Source organism: Moschus berezovskii, chromosome 15 (assembly GCF_049115385.1).
Source record: "Moschus berezovskii isolate FMDL1 chromosome 15, NW_MosBer_1.0, whole genome shotgun sequence".
Classification (NCBI taxonomy): Eukaryota; Metazoa; Chordata; class Mammalia; order Artiodactyla; family Moschidae; genus Moschus; species Moschus berezovskii.
This window is the reverse complement of record NC_142474.1, coordinates 17,746,695-17,770,718: the sequence shown is the minus strand read 5'-3', so window position 1 is coordinate 17,770,718 and position 24,024 is coordinate 17,746,695. Positions and strand designations below refer to the sequence as shown.

At 48.3% G+C, this 24,024-nt stretch overlaps 1 protein-coding gene across 1 annotated transcript in view; it reads right to left on the bottom strand.

Annotated features, from left to right (window-relative positions):
* MTCL2 (microtubule crosslinking factor 2) overlaps positions 1–24,024 on the bottom strand; it is a 77,221-nt gene that overhangs the window by 23,807 nt on the left and 29,390 nt on the right. Inside the window, exons 3-8 of the mRNA XM_055436914.2 lie at positions 22,900–23,058; positions 10,663–10,725; positions 8,818–10,008; positions 7,477–7,623; positions 5,999–6,124; positions 4,560–4,790 (exon numbers count right to left, since the gene is read on the bottom strand). Coding sequence (XP_055292889.2) covers positions 4,560–4,790; positions 5,999–6,124; positions 7,477–7,623; positions 8,818–10,008; positions 10,663–10,725; positions 22,900–23,058 — 1,917 coding nt within the window. The remainder of the gene's footprint in view (positions 1–4,559; positions 4,791–5,998; positions 6,125–7,476; positions 7,624–8,817; positions 10,009–10,662; positions 10,726–22,899; positions 23,059–24,024) is intronic.

The window sequence follows — 24,024 nt, the reverse complement described above, 5'->3', positions numbered from 1 at the left end:
CAACACCAGTATTTCCCCTTCAAACATGTGAATACTAATGAAATGGTTAAATAAAGGTTTTGCTGCCAAATGAATATCAGGTCAAATTTTTCCATCTGAGTTAGACTCAACAGAACAGTTCTCAGAACTTCTGGATTTCAGAACTGAGAACAAGGAATCAAAGATCTTTATCTGTAGTAAAATGGGGGTAGTACTTGTTTCCAAATCATAGGGTAAGTGTAAAAGTGAAATGCAATTATCCACTGAGAGCATTTAACACAGTGCCCAGGACACTGTAAATACTCAACACATGAGGGTTATCATTCACATACGCAGTTTCAATTCTGCACGTGTGGGCACATATATTCTTTAAAAGTATGAATATACATCGTTTGTTATTTGTATTCCTGGGCCCTGGGCCCATGCATCTGACTGTGTGTGTGCTCAGTTGTGTCCAACTCTTTGCAACCCCATGCACTGTAGCTCATCAGGCGCCTCTGTCCATGGAATTTTCCAAGAATACTGGAGTGGGTTGTCATTTCCTCCCCCAGAGATCTTCCCAATCCAGGGATGGAACCCGAGTCTCTTGCATCTCCTGCGTTGGCAGGTAGATTCTTCATGAACTGAACCACCTGAGAAGCCCCTTATTTATATAGTTATATGTATTTTATTATGCATTTGTGTAAATATATTATATATTTTTATACACTGGACTTTATATCATATTTTACATGTGTGTATATATACATATATTTTACAATATGGGTGGTTATGTTTATTTCTTATTAATTATGTCTATTTCTAGCCATTCTCTTCTAGGGGATCTTCCTGACCCAAGGACTGAACTCGGGTCTCCTGCATTGCAAGCAGATTCTTTACTCTCTGAGCCACCACAGAAGCCCTTACATTTATTTTTTTATTTATGTCTATTTCAGTAAGTATGTATGTTTCTATTTATTATAGGTATATATATCATTTCATTTTCTATGCTTATACCTTATTTTTCTCCTAAAGTAAGTTTCTGTTTCTCTAGGTTATCCAAGTACATTGAAATGGCTAGAAAGATTTTTCACCGAATACGGAGAATTTGCTTGCAACAAACTGATTCAAAATACAGGATATATGGCCTGTAGACAATTCATTTTGGGGGCAAAACATCTCCCCTAGCTGCCAAAACTGGGCTTCAGCTATGGAAAACAGTATAGGGGTTTCCCAAAAATTTTAAAATAGAACTTCAATATGATCTGGCAATCCCACTTATGGGTATATATGCAAAGGAAATGAAATTCGGATCTGTGTTCACTGTGGCATTATTCACAATAGCCAAGATATAGAGACAACCTAAGTGTCTGTCTATGAATGAAAGGGTAAAGCAAATATGACATGTGCACACAAGGAAATATTACTCAGTCTTATAAAAGAAGGAAATCTTACTATTTGTGATAATATGGATGAACCTGGAAGACATTATGCTAAGCAAAATCAGCTAGAGACAGAAACACAAATACTGTAAGATCTCATATATGGAATCTGACAAACTCATATAAGCAGAGATTACGGTAGTGGTTGCCAGGGGCAGGCACAGGGAGGAATAAAGAGTTCATGGGTAAGAGTTTCAGTTTTATAAGATAGAGTTCTGGATGGTGGTGATGGTTACACAAGAATGTGAATTAATGCCACTGAATTGTAAACTTAAAAATGGTTAAAATTTATGTTATATATATTTTACTATAATTTTTAAAAATTATTTAAAAAAACAAACCACATTGGGCTTCATCCAGAGGCTTGTGTGGGACTTCCAAACAGGAGGGGTGGTCCTAAAGCAGACAGTGATTTCAAATAGTAGTACCCAGGGGTGAGAGGGAGGCTCAAGACGGAGAGAGCATATGTATTCTTATACAGGATTCATGATGTTGTAAAGCAGAAACTAATACAATATGGTAAAACAATTACATTCCAGTAAATAAACACATGGATAAGATTGAAAAAAAACAGTAGTACCCAGGTGTCACAAAGAGTGATGCTCAAGGGGCAGCTATGCTGAGCTTTCAAGGTGCTTCTCATAGGGGCACCTCTGGGTCAGACATTCCTGGACAAGGGCAGCAGGGAGCATGTCCGCTGAAACTTGGCAGCAGCTCTCTCTTGGGCCCTTCAGGACTAAGTGGGTGGCCTGTGAGAAGAATCACGAGCTCTGCTGGGGGTAGGGGAGGGAATGCTTGCTACAGATTCAGGTCTAACCACCATCCCCTGCTATTGGGACATTCAGGCTACTCTAGGGGACCCCAGAGAGGGGTACACTGGGATGGCCACTAGTCTCCATTGACTGTGGAATGAGTAGCTTGAATGAGAGAAGGGCAAAGCCTGGTCTAGACCAGAAGTATCTGGACTCAAAAGGCCAGGTGAGCAGTGCCACCTCAAGTGGATGTGACAGGTATGACATCCTTCAGTTCAGTTCAGTTCAGTCACTCAGTCGTGTTCGACTCTACAACCCCATGAATCACAGCATGCCAGGCCCCCCTGTCCATCACCAACTCCCGGAGTTCACTCAAACTCATGTCCACAGAGTCGGTGATGCCATCCAGCCAGCTCATTCTCTGTCGTCCCCGTCTCCTCCCGCCCCCAATCCCTCCCAGCATCAGTCTTTTCCAGTGAGTCAACTCGTCGCATGAGGTGGCCAAAGTATTGCAGTTTCAGCTTTAGCATCAGTCCTTCCAATGAACACCCAGGATTGATTTCCTTTAGAATGGACTGGTTGGATCTCCTTGCAGTCCAAGGGACTCTCAAGAGTCTTCTCCAACACCACAGTTCAAAAGCATCGATTCTTCGGCCATCAGCTTTCTTCACAGTCCAACTCTCACATCCATACATGACCACGGGAAAAACCATAGCCTTGACTAGACAGACCTTTGTTGGCAAAGTAATGTCTCTGCTTTTTAATATGCTATCTAGGTTGGTCATAACTTTCCTTCCAAGGAGTAAGCGTCTTTTAATTTCATGGCTGCAATCAGCATCTGCAGTGATTTTGGAGCCCAAAAAAATAAAGTCTGACACTGTTTCCACTGTTTCCCCATCTATTTCCCATGAAGTGATGGGACCAGATGCCATGATCTTCGTTTTCTGAATGCTGAGCTTCAAGCCAACCTTTTCACTCTCCTCTTTCATTTTCATCAAGAGGCCTTTGAATTCCTCTTCACTTTCTGCCCTAAGGGTGGTGTCATCTGCATATCTGCGGTTATTGATATTTCTCCTGGCAATCTTGATTCCAGCCTGTGCTTCTTCCAGCCCAGCATTCCTTACCTGTCCCCTTCTCCCAGTAATGTGAGTGCGCTGGCTGACTGTGACAGGATGAGGATCTGAGGTCAACCTGTAGCCTTCACAGGCTGAGGGACCAACGGGCCACGTGAGTCCTTCCCAACCTTCACACATTCCCAAAGCCCCACTTGTCCTATTTCCTGCCACACCCAAATACTACCTGTACTATCACAATGCTTTTAGGTCAACCTACTCTTTCTAGTTAAATAAATAAATGTAAAAAAGGAAGGTGAGGGACTCCTCTTTTGGTCCAGTGACTAAGACTTCAAGCTCTCGATGCAGGAGGCCCAGGTTCGAGCCCTGGTCAGGGAATTAGATCCCACATGTTGCAACTAAAGATACTGCATGCCACAACTAAGACTTGGCTCAGCCAAATAAATAAATATTTTTTAAAATAAAATTAAAATTAAAAAAGAAGTTGATATTATTACTAAAAATGGAAAGTCACTGTCCATTACCGTTGTCAAAGGTAACATTAAAAATAAAATAGGGGCTTCCCTGTTATCTCAGTAGTAAAGAATCTGCCTGTCAATGAAGGAGACATGGGTTTGATCTCTGATCTGGGAGGATTCTGCATGCCTATTAAGCCAAAGCCGGACACAAAGACTATACGTCTTTATATGAAGTTTTAGAATAGGCAAAATTAATCCATGGTGTTTATGAAGCCAGAATAGTGCTGACTGCTGGGATGGGCATATCACCTGGGGAACTGGGGAACCTTCTGGGGCACTGGAAATGTGTTCATTGTAAACTGGGGGATGCTATACTATGTATCTGTGGGGTGTATACTATAAAACTTCATCAGCTGTACACGTAAGATGTGTGCATTTTACTGTATATAAATTATACCTTAAAGGATTAAAAAAACATTAATATATATCATATTTGCATATCATTTAAAAGCAACAAAACTAGATCATTAAATTCACCCAGACACGGTTGCCAGCTGAAGACTCAGGCTTGCTAAAAAGGGAAACCAAGGAATACCAGAGAGGCGTTAAAGACCTACTGGCCCCCAAGGAGACTTCCTCCTGGTGAGGTTGGGGCCAAGTCTTCACCACCGTATCCCCAGCACCTGCCACAGCACTCAGTGAAGAGCTGGCTCTCAACAAACTGCTGCGAATGAGGGAATGAATGCAGGGACGGAAGCTGCAAGGTGATGGCTCGGACCTGAGCCCCAGGGCTGTGTTGACCCAGCTGGCTGCCCCTTCCCCTCCTCTCGCTTCCACCCCACTCCCACCCCAGTCCCAGTCCCAGGGGAACCATACCTCAAGGAAGTCATCCCCCTCGCTGGGCAAAACCTTGCCCTGCCGCCAGCGCTTGAGGAACCACCTGAGCTTCATGAAGAGCAGGAGGAAGTTGTGCTTGAACTGCTGGGACTCCTGCACCAACATGTTCTTCTCCTGGCTCCAGAATTTCTGTTCCAGCCTCCGCTGCAGGCTCAGACTCTGGAGCTCAAACTCGCGCCTTAGGAGCGCCCTCTGCTGGTCCTCCTTCAGCTGCAAGAGGGACCAGAGAGTGAGCCACCCCAGCTGTCTTGCGGACCCGATTCTTCCCATTCCAGGCCTCAGATAAAGGCAGAAATTACATGTGGTGCCTAGTGGTGACCCTGCTGGGGATTCTATCACTAGCAGTTCATTCTGTTGAAACAAACACCTCCCTCTGCTACTCCAGGGAAAGTAAACTCATAAAAACAGCAGCAATCACAGTAATCAGTGAAAGCGCTGGGAATCTGAACCCACTCTGTCTGATTATAAAAACATCGGCTTTATCTAACGAGCCCAGGTGGGCTTCCCTGGTGGCTCAGATGGTAAGAATCTGCCTGCAATGCAGGAGACCCAGGTTCAATCCCTGGGTCAGGAAGATCCCCTGGAGAAGGGAATGACTACCCACTCCAGTATTCTTGCCTGAAGAATCCCATGGACAGAGGAGCCTGGCAGGTTACAGACCATGGGGTGGCAAAGAGTCGGAAAAGACTGAGCGACTAACACTTTCACTTTTTCACAATGAGCTCGTACCAGTGTTTCATGTGGACTCTCACATTTAATGAGACACCTGGGAGGGTGAGTGATGATGCCAGGGAGGGGTGACCCAACGTGCAAAGCAAAGGCCATGCTTGGGGTGAGGAAGGCTGATATCAATACCCTAAGAAGCAACGAGGTATCACGGTTCAGAGGGAGCCAATAACCTGGATTAGAATCCCAGCCCCACCTCGCCCTGCAAGTGGAATCCTGGGCAAAGCACTTCGGCCCTCTGGGCATCAGTTTTTCCAGGTGTAAAAGGGGACACCTCACAAGGGAAAACATGAGGATTAAAGGACACGATGTGTGGAAAGTGCATTGCAATCCTGACATACAGTAAGGGCTTCATAAATGATTTCTACTAGCACAACTACCATCTTGATTACCAACTAGGGCTATGGCCTTTATAATACAGAACTTCAGCTCTGAGGGGGGCAATATTTCATAGATGGGACACTGAAGCCCCAAGAGGAGACAGGATGGGCCTCAGGTCACACGGACAGTCCATGACAAGTCCAGGATTCCAGCCCAGCACAGTTAATGCATAAGCACCAGTGCAGCACGCAGTGCAAAGAGACAGGTTGCCTCTCACATGCTTGCCTCTGAAGACCCAAGGACCACCAAGGTTTCCGCCCTCAGTTCAGGGAAGAGAGGCTGCAGTAGGTGCGGGACAGGACCCCACCCACCTGCACCATTTTCTGATTGAAGCTTTCGGCCTCCTCCTTCCGGAGCTGCCGCTCCTGGGAGAGCTGCTCTTGCAGGCCCCGGAGGCTGTCGTGGGCCTCGGCCAGCACCAGCTGCAGCTCCTTGATCTGGGGTCGAGATGAGGGACACAGATGAGGAGCAGGGAGAGAGCAGAAGGACAGAAACTGCAGTCAAAGGATGACAGTCAGAGGGGAACGAGACAGAAGGAAGTCAGACCCAAGCTATCCTTCACGTATACTCCAGGCATGATGGCAGGTCCCTACTTCAGTGGGTTGTCATGACGATGAAATGAAACAGTGCACATGAAATCTAGCTATTATTAGAATTTTAACTTGCTACTTTCTGGCGAAAATTGATTTGAAGAAAATAATATGCTATGAAAACTAAGTGAATTCACAAAAATGTTTGTCTCATTGTTTATAACTGTAATAATTTACAAACAGCTTAGCTAAGTCAGGGATCAAACATATGTGTTTAATGGGTTTATGCTTTTGTAAAAATCCATTCAACTGTACACTTAAGGATAGTGCCCTTGGTAATACCCTGGTGGTCCAGTGGTTAGGACAATGTGCTTTCACGGCAGGTCAGGGAACTAAGATCCCACAAGCTGAGAGGTGTGGCCAAAAAACCAAAAAGGACAGTACCCTTTACTATATGTATATTTTTATGCTATATTTCAAAAACAAGTTAAACACTCACAGTAGTTAACTATGTGTTAATCTTGTGATTTTGATTTTCTTTTTCCACCCTTATGCTATGCTATTTAGGGATTCTGTTATAGTTATTTGCTGTTTATAATGTAAGAAACTCCTACGAAAAAGACAATAAAACTTTGCATTTTCACGGGAAATTCTGTTTATAAGGATTTGAAGCTAAACAGGCAAAACAAAGCTATCTGGTTAGAAGTCAGGATGTGACTAAATGGGAACTAGAAGGGAAGCTTCTAGGGACAGGTCATGGGCTATTCACTGATCTGCTTTCTGATTACATAGAAGTGTTCAGCTTATGAAAATTACTTGGGGGACTTTCCAGGTGGTCCAGAGGTTAAGACTCTGCACTCCCAATGCAGAGGGCCCAAGTTCTGAGGTCTGTAGCCTAGACTTTGTGCTCTGCAACAAGAGAAGCCACCGCAAGGAGAAGCCTGCGCACTGCAAGAGTAGCCCCTGCTTGCTGCAATGAGAGAAAGCTGGCAGCATGAAGATCCAGCGCAGCCAAAAATAAATTAAAAAAAAAAACTTCCTCAGATGAGTTTATAAACTTCCTGTCATCAGGTCCTGAGAATGGCCCAAACTTCCTTGTTTCTCTTCCAGCCCTTGTTGCCAGGAAGCTTGGAACCAAAGGAAACACTCAGAACCCATATCAACACCAGCTAAGATTCTCCACAGGTCACTCTGTTCTTGAGTCACCTCAGCCACTCTCGTCCTAGCCCTCGCCCCCGCTTGTGTGGGCCCAGGCCCACCTCAGAGGCGTAGGAATCATTGTCTTCAGCTCGGTAAGGCCTGAAGCTCCGGCTAGGGTCAGACTTGGAGTCCAAGTCACTGGTGCGGAAGGCCTCTCGTAACCTGGGCTCCCATTCTGGCAGGTCCCTGAGGTCAGGAGGCTGCACCTAGAGGCACAAGCAGAAGAGACTAAAGGTGACCCTGGGGAGGGGCATGTGGGGGTGCCAGAAGCAGTGCCCACTCCAGGCCCCAGGATCTATAGGAGCCTCTGACTGGACACCTGAGGGCAGGGACCTAGGTTGACTCACCTCTGGCGGTTGGTGCACTGCAACTTCTCCATGAATTTTTTTTGTTTTTTTTTTAAAAATGAATTAACTTTATTTGACTGTGTCAGGTCTTAAGGATTTCCCAGGTGGCGCTAGTGGGAAAGAGCCCGCCTGCCAATGCAGGACATAAAAGAGACTCAGGTTCGATCCCTGGGTGGGAAAGATCCCCTGGAGGAGGGCATGGCAACCCACTCCAGTATGCTTGCCTGGAGAATCCCACGGACAGAGGAGCCTGTTATCTATCAATGGTGAATGACTAAAGGAACTGTGGTATATTCACTCCATGAGGTCATATCGGGTCAGGAGAACACTCGGAACTACTTCTACCTAAGACAGCAAACATAATGGTGAGTGAAAGGAGTCAGGCACAGGTGAGTGTGTTCTGTGGGGTTCAATTTATGCAAAGTTCAAAGACAGAACTGAATTGAGAGAAGGGGTACCACTGGGAGTGGGGACAGTGGCTAAAAGGGGACCTGAGGAGGGGCTGCTGGGGTTCTTGTCATCTTGATGATGACATGGGTGTGCTCACTGTGGGAAAATTCATTAAGCTGCACATTTGTTTTGTGTACTTCTCTGTCTGTACGATATGGTTCAGTAAAAGGTTTACGTGTGTGTGTGTATATATATACACACATATATAAAAAGTAATAGGGGAGCTCCCAGGTGGTCCAGTGGTTAAGGGGCTTCCCAGTGGTGCTAGTGGTGAAGAACCGGCCTGCTAATGCAGGAGACTTAAGAGAGGCCAGTTCGATACCTGGTTCAGGAAGATGCCCTGGAGGAGGGTGTGGCAACCCACTCCAGTATTCTTGCCTGGAGAATCCCAGGGACAGAGGAACCTGGTGGGCCACAGTCCATGGGGTCGCACAGGGTCAAGCATGACTGAAGCGACTTAGCACAGCACAATCAGTGGTTAAGACTTTGAACGCATCCATTGCAGGGGGCGTGGGTTCGATCTCTGTCGGACAAGTTCTGCCTGCTGCACAGTGCAGCCAGAAAAAAAAAAAAAAGCAATAGGGCCCTTGCCTGGACCCTTACCTGGAAGTCTGATCCAAGGTCTTTGGCCAGAAGAATCTCCTTGGAGGGCCCCTGGGAGCTCAAGGCGGGCAGTGTGGAGAAGGGCTCCGGAGGCTCCTTGACGGGGCCCCCGAGGACCGAGTCCGCCTTCCTCGTGAAGGCGTTGAGCTCCTGCTGGAGCAGGCTCAGCCGCACCAGGAGAGCATGCATCAGCTTGGCGTCCCTGGGGCCCTCGCTGTTGTTGTCGGGGGCCTCGTGCAGCCGGAAGTCGGCGCACTCATTGTCCAGATAGAGGCGCAGGCCGGCCGAGAAGCCGTTGGCGTCGGCCACCAGGACGTCGATGGCCTTGCTGACCAGGACGGCCTGCTCCCGCAGCCCCGGCAGGGCCTCGGCCTCCCGGGCCCTGCAGAGCCGCGCGGCCGCGGGCCCCGGGGCCTCGGCCAGGGCAGCTGGCACGCACTGGGCGGAGTCGCCGGCCTCGGCGTCCGTCTCCAGCATGGGCCGCGTGCTCTGGCAGGAGGCCAGGTCACAGCGCTGGAGGTTGGAGAGGAGCACGCGGTTCTCATACTGCAGCTTCTTGACCTTGCCGCTGAGTTCGCCGATCTGCAGCTTGGCGGCCGCCAGCTCCTCCTGCGAGGGCTCGCTGAGCACCGAGCAGCTGTCCTCCGACAGCGTCACGTCCAGCTCGTGCTCCGAGCGGTACTTGGCCAGCTCGCTCAGCAGCAGCTTATTCTGGTCCTCCAGCTCGGCGGAGGAGCGCCGCAGCAGCTCGGCTTCCTCCTCCACGAACTGCAGGTGTCGCCGCAGTTCGGCCAGGCTTTCCCCGCACTCGCCACCGCCCAGTGCGGAGAAGGCCAGGCGGGCCTCGGGGCCCCCGCAGCCACCGCCGCCGCCGTGATCCTTCATGTCGTCCATCTCGGCCCGCAGGCCGCGGTTCTCCACCTCCAGCTCCACGATGCGGCGGCTCAGCAGGTTGGCTTCCTCCTCCACCAGCTTCAGATGCACCTTGAGCTCCGTCTCCCGCGAGTGGGGGGCGTCCGCCAGCTCCTCCGCCGACAGGGCGCCGTCTAGGTCCCCGTAGAGCGAGCGGTACTTGAGCAGCTCCTCCTTCATGCCGTCGTTCTCCTTGGCCAGCTTGGTGAGCTTCTTGCACATGAGCGCCGACTCTTCCTTTGCAAAGTGCAGCTGGCACTTCAGGTCCGCGCTGTCCTCCTGGGGCCAGAGGGGTAACAGGGAACAGGCAGGAGCCAGGAAAGTTAGTGTTGGGAGGCTCAGCCACACCGTTTCGGGGAGCTCTAACTATTAGGTGCTGGGAACAGTCTTGACACTTAAGGCGCTGGGGGTCCAGAGGGAAGGTAGAGAGGCAGATGCAGCACACAAATGGGGCACACATATAGCCTGAGGAGACCAGGAGGGCTTCCTGGAGTAAGCGGCATTCTGTTAGGGTGACTGTTGCTGCTGCTACTAATACCATTGCTACTAAAGTTTTCTCATCTGTAAAATGGGACAATAACACCGCCCCCAACAAACCATGAAGAAAATGAAAGGAGACAATATATAAAAAGTGCCTGACACCCTGATCATCCAGAACCACTCGAGACTAACTGTATTCTGTGCCTGACCTGTGCTGCAGATAGCACTATACAGAGCAGAGCATGTGAGAACCATGGGTTCAGGGTATAGTTTGGGGAAGTAAAGCTGGCATCAAAGCTAAGAAAATGAACAAGGGGAGGACGGAGTAGAAACAGGGGAGGGGTGGACACCTCTGGGGACTCCTCGGTCCACTTGTTAAGCCAGGGGCCTTCAAACTAAAACCTGCCGCTTAGGGATATGCCGCCTGTGGCTGCGGAGGCTGACCAGAAGTACCTGCACCGAAGGCTTCTTGTCCGTCTTCCCCAGGGAGCGCGTTCCTCTTTTCTTCAAGGAGTGCTGAAGGAGGATTAAAAATAAATTGAACTGAAAGCTCACAAGGGTGATGCACATCCAAGAGCAGTCAGGGTAGCCAGGGTTCCGCTAAGAACCCCTCCCCTCCCCAGCCAGCCCAGCCCAGCCATGGCCAGCCTTGAGCAGCACCAAATGCTGAGTTAGAGGAGTCTTAAGACCACCCAGTGACTGCAAACGGAAAGCCAGGTCAGTACTTAAGACGATTCTGAACCCACCTGCCCAGGGTTCCTCCCCTCTCTCCCAGCCCGGAATTGTGATCTAATTGGCTTGAGCCCAAGACCTGGAAAATCTGGGTTTCCGTTCTTGTTTGTCTTTCATTCATTCACCAAAGACTCCCTGAGCACCCATCATGTGCCAGGCAGAGTAAGGCATGGAGAATACAGCAGGGACCATGACAGACAGGGTACCCCAGGGGGATACTGAAATGTTATGCCCAGATCCTCCCTTTAGTACTAGAGCATTCCTCTAGTCCCCCTTCCAGCGATGGTCACTGGCTGAGGGCAACCACCTCATCCAAGGTCTTGTGCCCTCCCTGTGGGGGCGAGGGGCCAATGGGGGGAAGCCACATTCAATGACTGGTCCATGCCCTCTTCCCACACCAGCTCCAGAGCTCCCCATGGGATCAGCTGAGGCCATGAGTATGAATGCTCTGCAACTCAGCTTCTCCTGCTGCCTCCATCTCCGATGGCATTATTCCAGGAGGACACTTCCATAAGCCTCTGCATGCAAATCTCCATCTCAGGGGAAATCCTGAGCTCAAGGAACTGGCATTCTAGTGAGAACTTTAATTCAGAGTGGATATTAATAAACAGTAATATTTCTCTTATATTAAGTGAAATAAATCAGACAGGGAAAGACAAATACTGTGTGATATCACTTTTACATGGAACTCCAGGTGGCTTCCCTGGTGGCTCAGATGGTAAAGAAGATGCCTGCAATGTGGGAGACCAGGGTTTCATCCCTGGGTTGGGAAGATCCCCTGGAGAAGGGAACAAATGGTAATCCGATCCAGTATTCTTGCCTGGAGAATTCCATGGAAACAGGAGCCTGGCTATAGTCCATGGGGTCACAAAGAGTCGGACACTACTGAGCGACTAACATACATTAATAAACAAAATGAATATGGTAAAACAAATCATAATTATATAAGAGGCTGAGAAATGATGAGGAGCTGATCTTTTTTTTACAATGTAAATGGTAGATTTTCATGCAGATTAAAGCAAAGTAAGACTCTGATAATCATCATGATTCAAAAATAAAGGAGCAGGGATTTTCCTGGTGGTCCAGTGGTTAAGACTCCAGTGCAGGGGGCAAGGGTTCTATCCCTAGATGGAGGAACTAGGATTTCACGAGCTGCACAATGAGGCAAAAAAAAAAAAAACAAACAATAAAACCAAACACAAAAATACAGAAGCAATAGTGGAAGAAATTGATACATTTGATTAGATAAGCAAATTCTACCTGGGGCAAAGAAATACTCTAAGAAAAGTAAAAATATAAATGACTAACTGGGAAAAAACATTTGCAGTGTATTACACTGACAAATGGTTAATATCCTAAATACATAAAGAGAGTCGCAAGATAAAGTCCAACAAACCTACAGAAATAGGCTAGAGAGATGAAAACCAGTTCACAGGCAAAGGGTAAATGGTTCCAACCATAGGAAGATGCTCACCCTATTCATGGAAGAGAAATGCAAATTAAAACTACACTGAGATACAATTTCTCACATATCAGATTGGCAAAAATCCAAACATCTGACAACACATTCTATTGATGAAGCGATGGAAAAACAGGAACACTCAATATCAGTGGCAAGAACGCAAAATGGCACAAGTTCTATAGAGGGGAATTTGAGGAATTGTTATAATCATCTTTTCTGAAGTTTCTCAGCATTTAAAAAAGTCACTGAGAGGCATGAGTCCATTGAACACGTCTTCCCTTGAGAGGAGTGACTATTTCACTTAGTGGAGTATAAAACCACTTTGAGGTTGCATTTGACTTTTCAAGTCGGGCAGGTAATCTTTGAGCATGCTTCCAAGTAGTTTGAATACATGTGCTTCCTGTCCGCCACCTCTCACCCCCCACCCCTGGAGGTAAGAACCAAGCCTCCTCTTTACTGAAGGCAAGAGAGAGGCCCACAGCAAAACCAGAGCTGACATGGGACCAGTTCTGGACAGAACTCTTGTTCTAGCTCCAAAAAACTGGAAGGAGAAAATGTGCCTTCTTCGACAGAGGTCAGGGTGGACCCAGCACAGTGGCTCTCAACCTGGGTGCATATCAGAATTACCTAGGGGAAATTTTGAAAAGTGATGCCCAAGATCCCAGCCCCAGAGATTCTCACATCATTGGTCTGAGTAGATCCCAGGCATCAGTATTTTTAAATAGCTTCCCAGGCGATTCTTATGTGCAGCTAAGGTTGGAACTACAGAGCTAGGGAGAAAGATGAACCCGAGACAAGCTCTTAAGTTTATCTTAAAGCCCGATCAAATCCTAAAGAGACCTTTTGAAATGTAAATGAGACAGGAAGGCAGAGGCTGATATTTCAGATGCTGGGTGCCAAGAGCAGGAAGGCAGTATTTGAGAAGGGCTGATGGGGGAATCTTTCAAAAGCTAGGAGGTAAGAGTAGGCAAGGCGGGTGAGGGTCACAAAATGTCTTTCCACAAAGAGCTCCTCCCACAAAAGAGGTCTGGGAAGGGGATACTCAGAGAGAGACCCCCTCCCGCAGTGGTGAAGTGGGGGCTCTGGAGTCAGGTGGTCAGGGTTGCAGATCTGGGCCTGCCTATCACAAGTGTATTGAACTTCCCTGGTAGCTCAGATGGGAAAGAATCGGCCCACAATGTGGGAGACCCGGGTTTGGTCCCTGCATCAGGAAGATCTCCTGGAGAAGGAAATGGCCACCCACTCCAGTGTTCTTGCCTGGAAAATCCCATGGACAGAGGAGCCTGGCAGGCTATAGTCCATGGGGTTGCAAAGAGTTGGACAGAACTGAGCATAGAACACTTTCACTTTCACATCACAAGCTGATGGGTGGGTCCGGGAACTCAGGTGGGACGCCTGGGTGAACCACTTCCTCTCCCAGAAACTGCACTCCATCATCTACAAAACTGAGCCACAGATTAAATGCAGACCTCTTGGAGGAGGGAAGTGGGGTGACAGGAAGGGAAGCCAGGGGTTCCCAGAGGCACTGAGAGGTTCCAGCCATCACATATAAAGGACTGAGATGATATAAAACCCAAAGTCATTTAAAAGGGCACTGGGAGAGTAAAATTCACTGACATGATAAAATCTGAGACAGAAAGAAGGAAACTGTAAAACAAAACCTGCAACCCAAATGTCCACCAACTGATGAATGGATAATAAAACATGGTATATCCACCCAGGGGAATATTAATCAGCCATGGAAAAGAATGAAGTCTTGATCGATGTTACAACATGCTTGAAAACTGTGCTGAGTGAAGGAAGCCTGTCACAAGAGGACACATCGCATATGATTCCATTTACATGAAAAGTCCAGAAGTGGCAAATCCACAAAGGCCAAATGTAGATTAGTGGTTGCCTGGGAGGAAGAGGGAGTGGGGAGTGACTTGATGGTTTGAGGTTTCTTTCTAAGGCGATGAAGATGTTCTGGAATTAGAGAGCAGTGATGGCTGTGTAACTCGAGTATTCTAAAAACCACTGAACTACGCTTTAAAAAAGACAACCTTTATGGCAAATGAATTATATCTCAAGAAAGCTGCTATTTAAGACAAGCTAGAGGGGGGCTTCCCTGATGGCTCAGTGGATAAGAATCCACCTCCCGATGCCAGAGACTCAGGTTTGATCCCTGATCTGGGAAGATCCCATGAGCCGTGGGGCAACAAAGTGGGTGCGCCACAACTTGAGCCTGGGCTCTGCAGCCGGGGAGCCGCAACCACGGAGCCCACGTGCTGCAGCTACTGAAGCCCACACAAGCCAGAGCCCATGCTCTGCAACAAGAGACGCCACCGTAATGAGAAGCCCACGCACCGCAACTAGAGAGTAGCCCCCGCTTGCCACAACTAGAGAAAAGCCCAAGTGTCAACAAAGACCCAGCACAGCCAAAAATAAATAAAATTATTTTTGAAAAAACTAGAACGTGTTACCATCTTTATAAAAATAAGACACGTGTGTGCATACATGCATGTGGGTGTACATGTGTGCATGTGCGTGGTGGGGGGATATGATTTAAAGAATATACACCCAGCTGAAAACAAGGAGAGTACAGAGAACTCGCACTTTTCACTGTTCTTCCCCCACATGATTTTGAGAAGAGTGAAGACATAGTCCACCAGTGTTTTCTCTTTAAAGTTTTAAAAAAATTATGTAATCTTTTAAAAGTAAATTAATACATAAAGCTATAGTCTCACTGTAAATCTATACTATGCTGACAAAGCAGGAGTCCCCCTGTTTATATCCCCACCCATTCTCCGGAGGGTGACCACAGCCAAAGGTTGGCTGGAGCTCCTTCTAGACCTCTGGCTCTGTGTTTAAAATACTGAAATAGATGCTGTTCTTTTAGACCTTCTTTCCTTCCTATGTTTACTTGGCTCTGTGATCTTTGATTTTTATAATAAGCACCTTAAGCAGAAGAAAACCCCCAAACATCCAGCATTTAAAAAGACAGTCTGTGTTCATGCTACCTTATCATGTATGTTACAGAAACTGTGCTTATAACATAATTCCATCTTTATTTTGAAAAATACATACAGAAACAACTATACATTGTAAAGCATGGAGAAAGACCTGAAAAGGCACAAACTAAAACAAATCATGGGTTAGGCTGAATCAGGCATCGAATTGAGGGAAGTGGTTAGGGGAGGCTTTCTTCTTTTATGTATGGTTTTTATCATTTCTTATATTTTGGAGAGCACACTCACATTCATTTAACTTCCAAAGAGTCCAAAAGGGAATACAGTTCAGTTCAGTTCAGTTCAGCTGCTCAGTCGTGTCCGACTCTGCGACCCCATGGACCGTAGCATGCCAGGCCTCCCATCACCAACTCCCAGAGTTTACTCAAACTCATGTCCATCGAGTCGGTAATGCCACTCAACCATCTCATCCTCTGTCTTCCCTTTCTCTTCCCGCCTTTGATCTTTCCCAGCATCAGAGAATACGGTGAACCCATTAACCGGCTGTTTCACCCCAGGCAACCAAGGCAACTAGAGTCTGCTGTGTCCAGCCTTAGAGGTATGCTAGGCATGCATTTATGTGTTTTTGTAATGGATTTTTTGTTTCACTGACCTTATATTACTTTTCTAGTCAAAACAAATGCATATGTACATTTCAATATGTGTGCACACACATAGAAAAACATACTGGAAATACAACAGATTGGAAAGTACTCCGACCCAAACAGTAATCTGGTAATTACTCAAGAGGAATTCCCTCTGAATTGTGGGCTACAGGTGAAACTTTTTCTCCTTATGGCTTCCTTGTATTTTGTAGTTTTTCTCTACTAAGCATATGCTAACTGTCAGGTGGAAGGAGAAAGTTATAGTAAAGGGTTTTATTTATTTATTTTTTTAACGTACTTTCCCTGAGGAAAGTCATGAATGCCTTCTCAATAGGCAGAGGGGGAGCTCTGAGTGCCCACCAGAAAGGGAGGGTAGGACTTCCCTGGTGGTCCAGTGGCTAAGAGTCCACATTCCCAATGCAGGGGGCCCGGGTTCAATCCCTGGTCAGGGAACTAGATCCCACATGCCACAGGTAAAGATCCCACATGCTGCAACTTAGACCCAATGCAGCCAAATAAATAAAAATAAATTTTTTTAAAAAGGAAAGAAAGTGCAGGCGGCGGGCAGAGACGAGGGGCTGAAGCAGGAAACCTTTTCAGGACCAGAGTGGCTCCAGTCTTTTCTGGATGGAACAGACCCCGCCCCAAACCCATCTCAGCCATGTGGACTCCCATAGTGCTCTGCGGCTCTGGAGGGAAAACAAGGCAGGCTCACAGAGCACACAGACCTTCCTCCCCTCTGCAAGGCAGCAGCTGGTCAGGCGGGACTCCCTCCAGGGAGCCAGGGCCGGTCAGAGCCCCTTTGTGGAGCCCCCAGGGGCAGATGTTCTGTTCCTGAGCCTTGCAAAGTGGGATGGGGCGGGGCAGGGCAGGAAAATGCCTGAGCACCCACAGGAATGCCAGTCACATGTACCGGACCCCAAGGGCACACTCCTTGGCCAGCAAGCAGCAGGGGGCTTCCCCACCCACGAGCAACGCACAAGGCCGCCTCTGGGCAGCCAGGGTGGCGCCTCTAAGCATCATTGGTCTAACGGCTCCTAGTAGCAGCAGGAGCTCTGTCCCCACTTGCCCTTCTCTCCCTTCTTGGGGAGACCAGGATGGTGCCCCCGCCCCCCAGCCTGCACAGGAGAGGCTGCCGAACACAACTGCAGTGGCCCCCTGCCTGCTAACACCTTCCATCCTGCCAGGAAACAAAGACCAACCTTCAAGGAATAAAATGAGCCTTCTGCCAAAACAGTTGGGTAGATTTTCACCCAGTTTAGAGGGGATGTTTGGAAAGGTCTCCTGAAAACACAGACTGTGCAGCGTGGATGAAATTTCCTCCAGAGTGGTGGTGGGGGATCTGGGTTGGGGGTGCGTCTCAAAGACTGAGGCATTCTTGGCTGAAGAAGCTAGAGAGTGGGTGTGGCTCCAGGCTGGGGGAGACCACTGGGGAGGAGGAAACAAGAGAGTGGTTTGACAAGGGCCCCAGATCAAATCACTGGGACAGACGCCGCCAACTGCAAGCGCAGACTTGCAACTTAACTGCTCCTTCTGTGGGCAACTGGCAGCCTGAAATGGAGAGCTCCTTGCTAGAGGCAGTAGAAGCATATTTACTTATGACTTATTTTTAAAATTTTATGTTTTGGCTACGCCTCGTGGCCTGTGGGATCGTAGTTCCCTGACCAGGGATCAAACCCACACCCCCTGCACTAGAAGTGAAGAGTCCTAACCGCTGGATCGCCAGGCATGTCCCAGAAGCATAGTTATTAGATTAAGGTAAATACTTCTTCATGGGGTCGCAAAGAGTCGGACACGACTGAGCGACTGAACTGAACTGAACTGAAATACTTCTTTGGGACCACAGCCATCATAGAGGTTGTCAGGGTGCTGATACAATACTGATAACCAGTATTGGTCAAGTCCTTACCTGCCTTGTCTTGATCAATTCTCACAAACACCTCTGAGAAGCAGGGATTCATAGTCCCATTTTATAAATGAACAAACTGAGCACTAGAAAGGTTACATGATTTGCCCAGTGCTACAGTTATTCGCCAACAGGTGGCAAAGTCAGGATTCAAACCCAGGCCCGTGTTGACTCCAAGTTCAAGTTCGTCCTGCAGCACACAGGCCACGGCAGGGCTGCATGAGATGATGAATCCAGCAGAACAGAGACAGGAACCCAGGTGAACTGACGTGACAGTCAGTGCCCCACTTACCCCATAGGAGTGGGAATCAGGCCAAGAAGCCTGGGCCGGAGAAGGAGGTCCTCACTGCAATGAGCGGCCCTTTCAGAGGTCCTGAAACACAGCAGGGTTCCAGGAAGGCCCCTGGATGGGGCGAGGAGCGCAGGGGCATCGCCATGAGAGTCAGTGTGGCTTTGGAAGGTGGAAAGTCCTTTCTCCTATCCCATCTACATACAGCAGGTCCACTCCAGGTATACACCCAAGAGAACTGAAAACATGTCCACCCCAAAACCTGTACACAAGGGTTCACAGCAGCATTAGTTCAGAACGGCCCCCAAAGTGGGAACAACCCCGATGTCCATCAGCTGATGAATGGACAAACAAACTGTGGTCTCTCCATACAAAGGATTATTATAAGGTCATGAAAAGGAATGAAGTACTGACACCTGTCTCAACATACAGAGACCTTGCAAACATGATGCTAAATGAAAAAAGTCAGTCACTAAAGATCACGTTGCATGATTCCATTTGGATGAAATGTCCACAATAGGCCAAACCATAGAGACAGAGAGTCTCTATGTCACTCATACACTCATACATGAATGGTTGCCATGGGCTGGAGGGAGGGGGGAGTGGGCAGTGACTGTTGACAACAGAATGTTCTGGAATTAGATGATGGTGATGGTTGCACACCATTATGAATATATTAAAACCCATGGAATTGTACACTTTAAAATGGTGAATTTTCCCTTGGTGGTCCAGCAGTTAGGACTCCACACTTCTACTGCCAAGAGCCCGGGTTCAATCCCTGGTCACGGAACTAAGATCCCACAAGCCAAAATAAACACATAAAATGGTGACTTTTATGGTATGTGGACTATATTGCAATTAAACAATTGCCAAGAGGAGTACCATCTATAAAACGTGGACAAAATGGGAATTCCCTGGATGTCCAGGGGTTAAGACTCTTGAGTTTTCACTGCCAAGGGCCTGGGTTCAATCCTTGGAGAGGAAACCAAGATTCCACAAGCCTCGCAGCATAGCTAGAAAGAAAATAAAATGGGGACAAAAATCACTATGTACCCTGGGAGGCTGTTGGCTACACAACATGAAGACATACATAATATGCTTAGTGCAGTGCCTGATACAGAGTAAGCACTCAGATATAGCAGCTATATTATAATAAATCCCATCAACATTGATATTGGCTTTCTGCCTAAAATACAAAGGGGAATGATACTGGATTGGAGTTGGGGGGCTGCTGTTACGATTTTTGAGCTGCAATCCAGCTGGCAACAGTGCCACTGCAGAACACTGCTGGGGCAGGCCACCCTTCTCTCCAGCGAAGTGCCATCTCCATAGCAACCACATCAGCTCAGGCCAGGGGCTCCTGTTCCCAGCCGGGTGACAGCATCGCCACAGCAACCTGTCAGGATGGCAAAGGCAGATCTCGATGATGGGACTAGAGCAGCTCTGGCAGAAGAATTGCTAAGGGACCCCTGTCTCCATAGAAACCATATCAGGAAAGAGAAGGAGGGGAGAGAGGGCAATCAGCCAATAAACACAGCGCCACGCCTCCTTGCCCAGATCCTAAGACTCCAAGGGACATCAGGGAAGGCTAAACCAACCCTCCTGATATCACCTTCAAGAGGAAGTGAGGGACTTCCCTGGAGGTCCAGTGGCTAAGGTTCCACCTTGCAATGCAGGGGACACGGGTTCGATTCCTGGTCGGGGAACGAAGATCCCACATGTTGCGGCGCAACTAAACCCGTCCACCACAACTAGAGAGCGCATGCGTCACAACGAAAGATCCCGCATGACACGACTGAGACCTGCTGTAGCCAAATAAATAAGTAGGAAGTGAACCAGTGTTTCTTGAGCATCTACTGTGTGCCAGGCCCCACAAAGGACTCTTTACATGCTTGACTTCATTTAAAATTTCACTAATAATGACCATGCCCCCCTTAAAAAAATCCCTACCTGCATATAATAAAAAGCAAAGGTCACTCCCTACCCCACTCCCACCACCTTTAATACCTGAGTTCAGCGGGGTTTTCCCCAGATTTGCCTCCAGGCTATGCATTTTTGCACATAGAAACATATGCTTCAAAACCAGTTTGTTCTGTATAGGTCTCCAAAATGATTAGCAAGATTGCACAACATGCGTGGTTCTATCATTTCCTTTTTGTGCTTAACAATGTACCTTAGAAATCTTTCCACATCAGTGCATATGTATCTACCTTTAAAAAAAAAAAAAAAGGGAAAGTATACCTAATATAAAATTTACCATTTTAACCACGGTTTCCTTTTATGGTCATAAAACATACATAACATAAAATCTGCCATTTTTAACCACTTGCAAGTGTACAATCCAGTGGTATAATCACCACTCACCTCCAGAACTTTATCATCACCCTAAACTGCAATGCTGTATGTATTAAAAAATATCTCCCCACAGCCTCCCCCTCCAGGTTCCGATAACCTCCAGCCTTTCTGTTTCTATGAATCTGACTACTCTCAGTATCTCATCAGAGTGGAATCATACAATACTTGTCCTGTCGTGTTTGGCTTATTTCATCAAGCACAATGTCCTCGAGGTTCACCCACATTGTAGCCTGTGTTAGAATCACATTCCTTCTTAGGATTACACATACAATGTAAGTACATACTACATATTTCTTTGTTCATTGATGGACATATAGGTTGCTTGTACCTTCTGGCTACGGTGAATAATGCTGCTATGAATGCCGTTGTCGTTTAGTCCCTCAGTCGTGTCCGACTCTTTGCGACCCCAGGGACTGCAGCCCACCAGGCTCCTCTGTTCATGGAATTCTCCAGGCAAGAATACTGAGTGGGTTGCCATTTCCTTCTCTAGGGGATCTTCCTGATCCAGGGATCGAACTTGGATCTCCTGCTTGGCGGGGGGAGGGGGGTCTTTACCACTGAGCCACAAGGGACGTCTGCTCTGAATATGGGGGTACCGATATCTGTCCATGTCCCTATTTTCGATTCTTTTAGGTATATATGGCTCATTTGGTGACTCTGTGTTTAATTTTTTCAGGAACTGCCATATTGCCTTATTCTAACTTCTTCATAGTGTTCTATGGCTCTGAATCTTATGACTGATCATGAACCTCGTAAGCTGTTCTGTTATTATCCTGAGGTCACAGAGGAAGAAACTGAGACTTAGAAAGGGGAGGTGGCTTCAGGGTCTCAGCCACATCTCAACCAAGGAAAGGCTCGGTGACCTCAGGCAAGCTCTCCCTCTCTGGGCCTCCTTTTCCCCTCTTTTTTTTTTCAATTTATTTATTTTAATTGGAGGCTAATTCCTTTACAATATTGTAGTGGTTTTTGCCATACACTGACATGAATCAGCCACAGGTGTACATGTGTTCCCCATCCTGAACCCCCTCCCACCTCCCCCCCCATCACATCCCTCTGGGTCATCCCAGTGCACCAGCCCTGAGCACCCTGTCTCAAGCATCGAACCTTTTCCCCTCTTTTACAATGCCTGACCTCCAAGGCACTTTCTGAAACTGTCTCTCCTTTTCACTATGAAAGGTGGCAACAATGAGATGTGTGGAGACGGTGCGTGGCACCAGGCCAGGCCAGGTCATGGGGGACAGGAGGCTGCCTGAGGGAAGGGAGCCCCCACCCCGCCCTGGGAAGCCCTGAGCAGCACATACCTCCCTCTCCACTCTGAGAAGCCTTTGGCACATCACACCAACACACCCAGCGGGAAGGGCAGCTGAAGGATTGCTCTGGCCTCGGGCCGTGGTGTGCCCTGGAACGCTGGAATGCCTGTCCCCGGGAAGATGAGGACTGTGCCCCAGCACAACATTCGACCCTAGGATGCCTCGGGAGCAGTCAGACAGCTGAGGCCCAGCTGGGGCCAGAAGGCACCCGGGCTGCCTGGGACACAGAGCGCTGGCTTCTGGAAGATTCCAGCCCTTAGGCATGGCCTCTGCTGGTGGTTTCCAATCAGTGCACCCTAGTGGGCCCTACTTGACCTTGAAGACATTCCTCCCTCCCTCAGGGCCATTTTCCCATCCATAAAATGGGTACAATCACAAATTCATTGGGCCTGTTATGGAAATTATAGAAAGTGTCTGGCATGGTGCTTAACATGTTGTACACCTAACACACGGCAGGAGGAGAACGGGCTGCGAGGTGGGAGGGGCACTCATGAGCAAAGACAGAGAGCCTGGTGCCTGGAGTCACATTCAAGAAGCAACCGTGTCCTGGAAATGTGCTGAGACGCCAATCAGAGGCCAGCCCCGGCAGTGACTTTATACCGAGTGGCAGCGCCTGGCCATCCGTAAAGCACATCCAGAAAATCTATCCCACTGATGACTCGAAGTAGTACTATCCCATTTTATAGATGAGAAGCCTGAGGCACAGAGGGCTGGGCTCTCGGCTGGGCATCGCTGCATGTTTTCTCAGGTAATCTCCCACCCAGTTGTGTTCCTGTGACGGGTGACTGTCTCCTTCGTTAGCCCCTGGGCTCCTGGAGGTCAGGAGCCAGGTGTCTCTCAAGCACCACTGTGTCCTTGGCGTACAGCACACAGGTTTCACAGGAGGTGCTCAGGGAGCATGTGCTGGAACAATGGATGAATAGACAGCTCTGCCAGGATGGCATAACAGTGCAGAGCAGAGGTTCAGAGACACTGGCTGGGGTGGGGCTGGCACATGCCTGCCCAGCCCAGGCCTGGCCCTGCCAGGTAGGACAGGACCCTCACCTCTCTCGGCCGTTCCAGCTCCGTCTGCAGCACCTGCTTGGCCAGCTCGGTCTCAATAAGCCGCTGTCGAAGCTCCTCATTCTCCTCTTCCAGCCTCGCCCGTTTCTTCTCCACCGCCTCCAGCTCCTTGTGCAGCCGCACTGAGATGTCTTTAGAGACCTGAGCCAAGGCGAGTGACAAGCAGGGCATGAGCAGGCTGCGGGCCATCCCGCCTTGGCCACAGAGCAACCCCAGGGCAGACAGGGACTCTTATCACCCCCACTTCATAAAGAAACTGAGGCACAGAAAGGTCAAGTAGCTCAACAAGGGTCACACAGCCAGGAAGTGGGAGAACCAAACCCAAACCCAGGAACCCTATGCTTTCTGTGTTCACATCATGGTCCAGCCCCTAGAAAGTGAGAGGCCCTGTCTATCCTTAGCAGTGCCTTTACATTTATCTGGATCTTTTATGCTTCCAAAAGCCTCTCCCATCCACCTTCTGGCCCAGTTCTCTCCAGAGCCTATGGCAGGCCCAGAGACTCATTTTTATGTGTGTATATATGTGTGTACTTATTTATTTTCGGCTGCCCTAGGTCTTTCTTGTTACACGCACACTTTCTCTAGTTGCGGATATCAGGGGCTCCTCTCCGGTTGTAGCCGTGGGCTTCTCTTTGCAGTGGCTTCTCTTGCAGAGCACGGACTCCAGGCATGTGGGCTTCAGTAGATGTGCCTCTCGGGCTCCTGTGACATGTGGAATCCTCCCTGACCAGGGATTGAACCCATGTCCCCTGCACCAGCAGGCAGAGTCTCAACCACTGGACCATCAGGGAAGTCCCAGAAGCTCACTTTAAAGAGAAGGGAGGGACTTCCCTGGTGGTCCAGTGGCTAAGACTCCATGCTCCCAATGCAGGGGGTCCGGATTCAACCCCTAGTCAGGGAACTAGATTCTACATACTGAACTAAGAGTTCCCATACTACAGCTAAAGAGATCCCGCATGCTGCAGCTAAGATCCAGCACAGCCAAATAAATTAAAAAATAATAATAATGCACAGAGGGGAAACCCGAGGAAGATAGGCTTCCCTAAAGCCCTTTGAACCCCATTTTTTCTCTGCCAGTAACCAGCATATATTCCTGAGCAAATCATT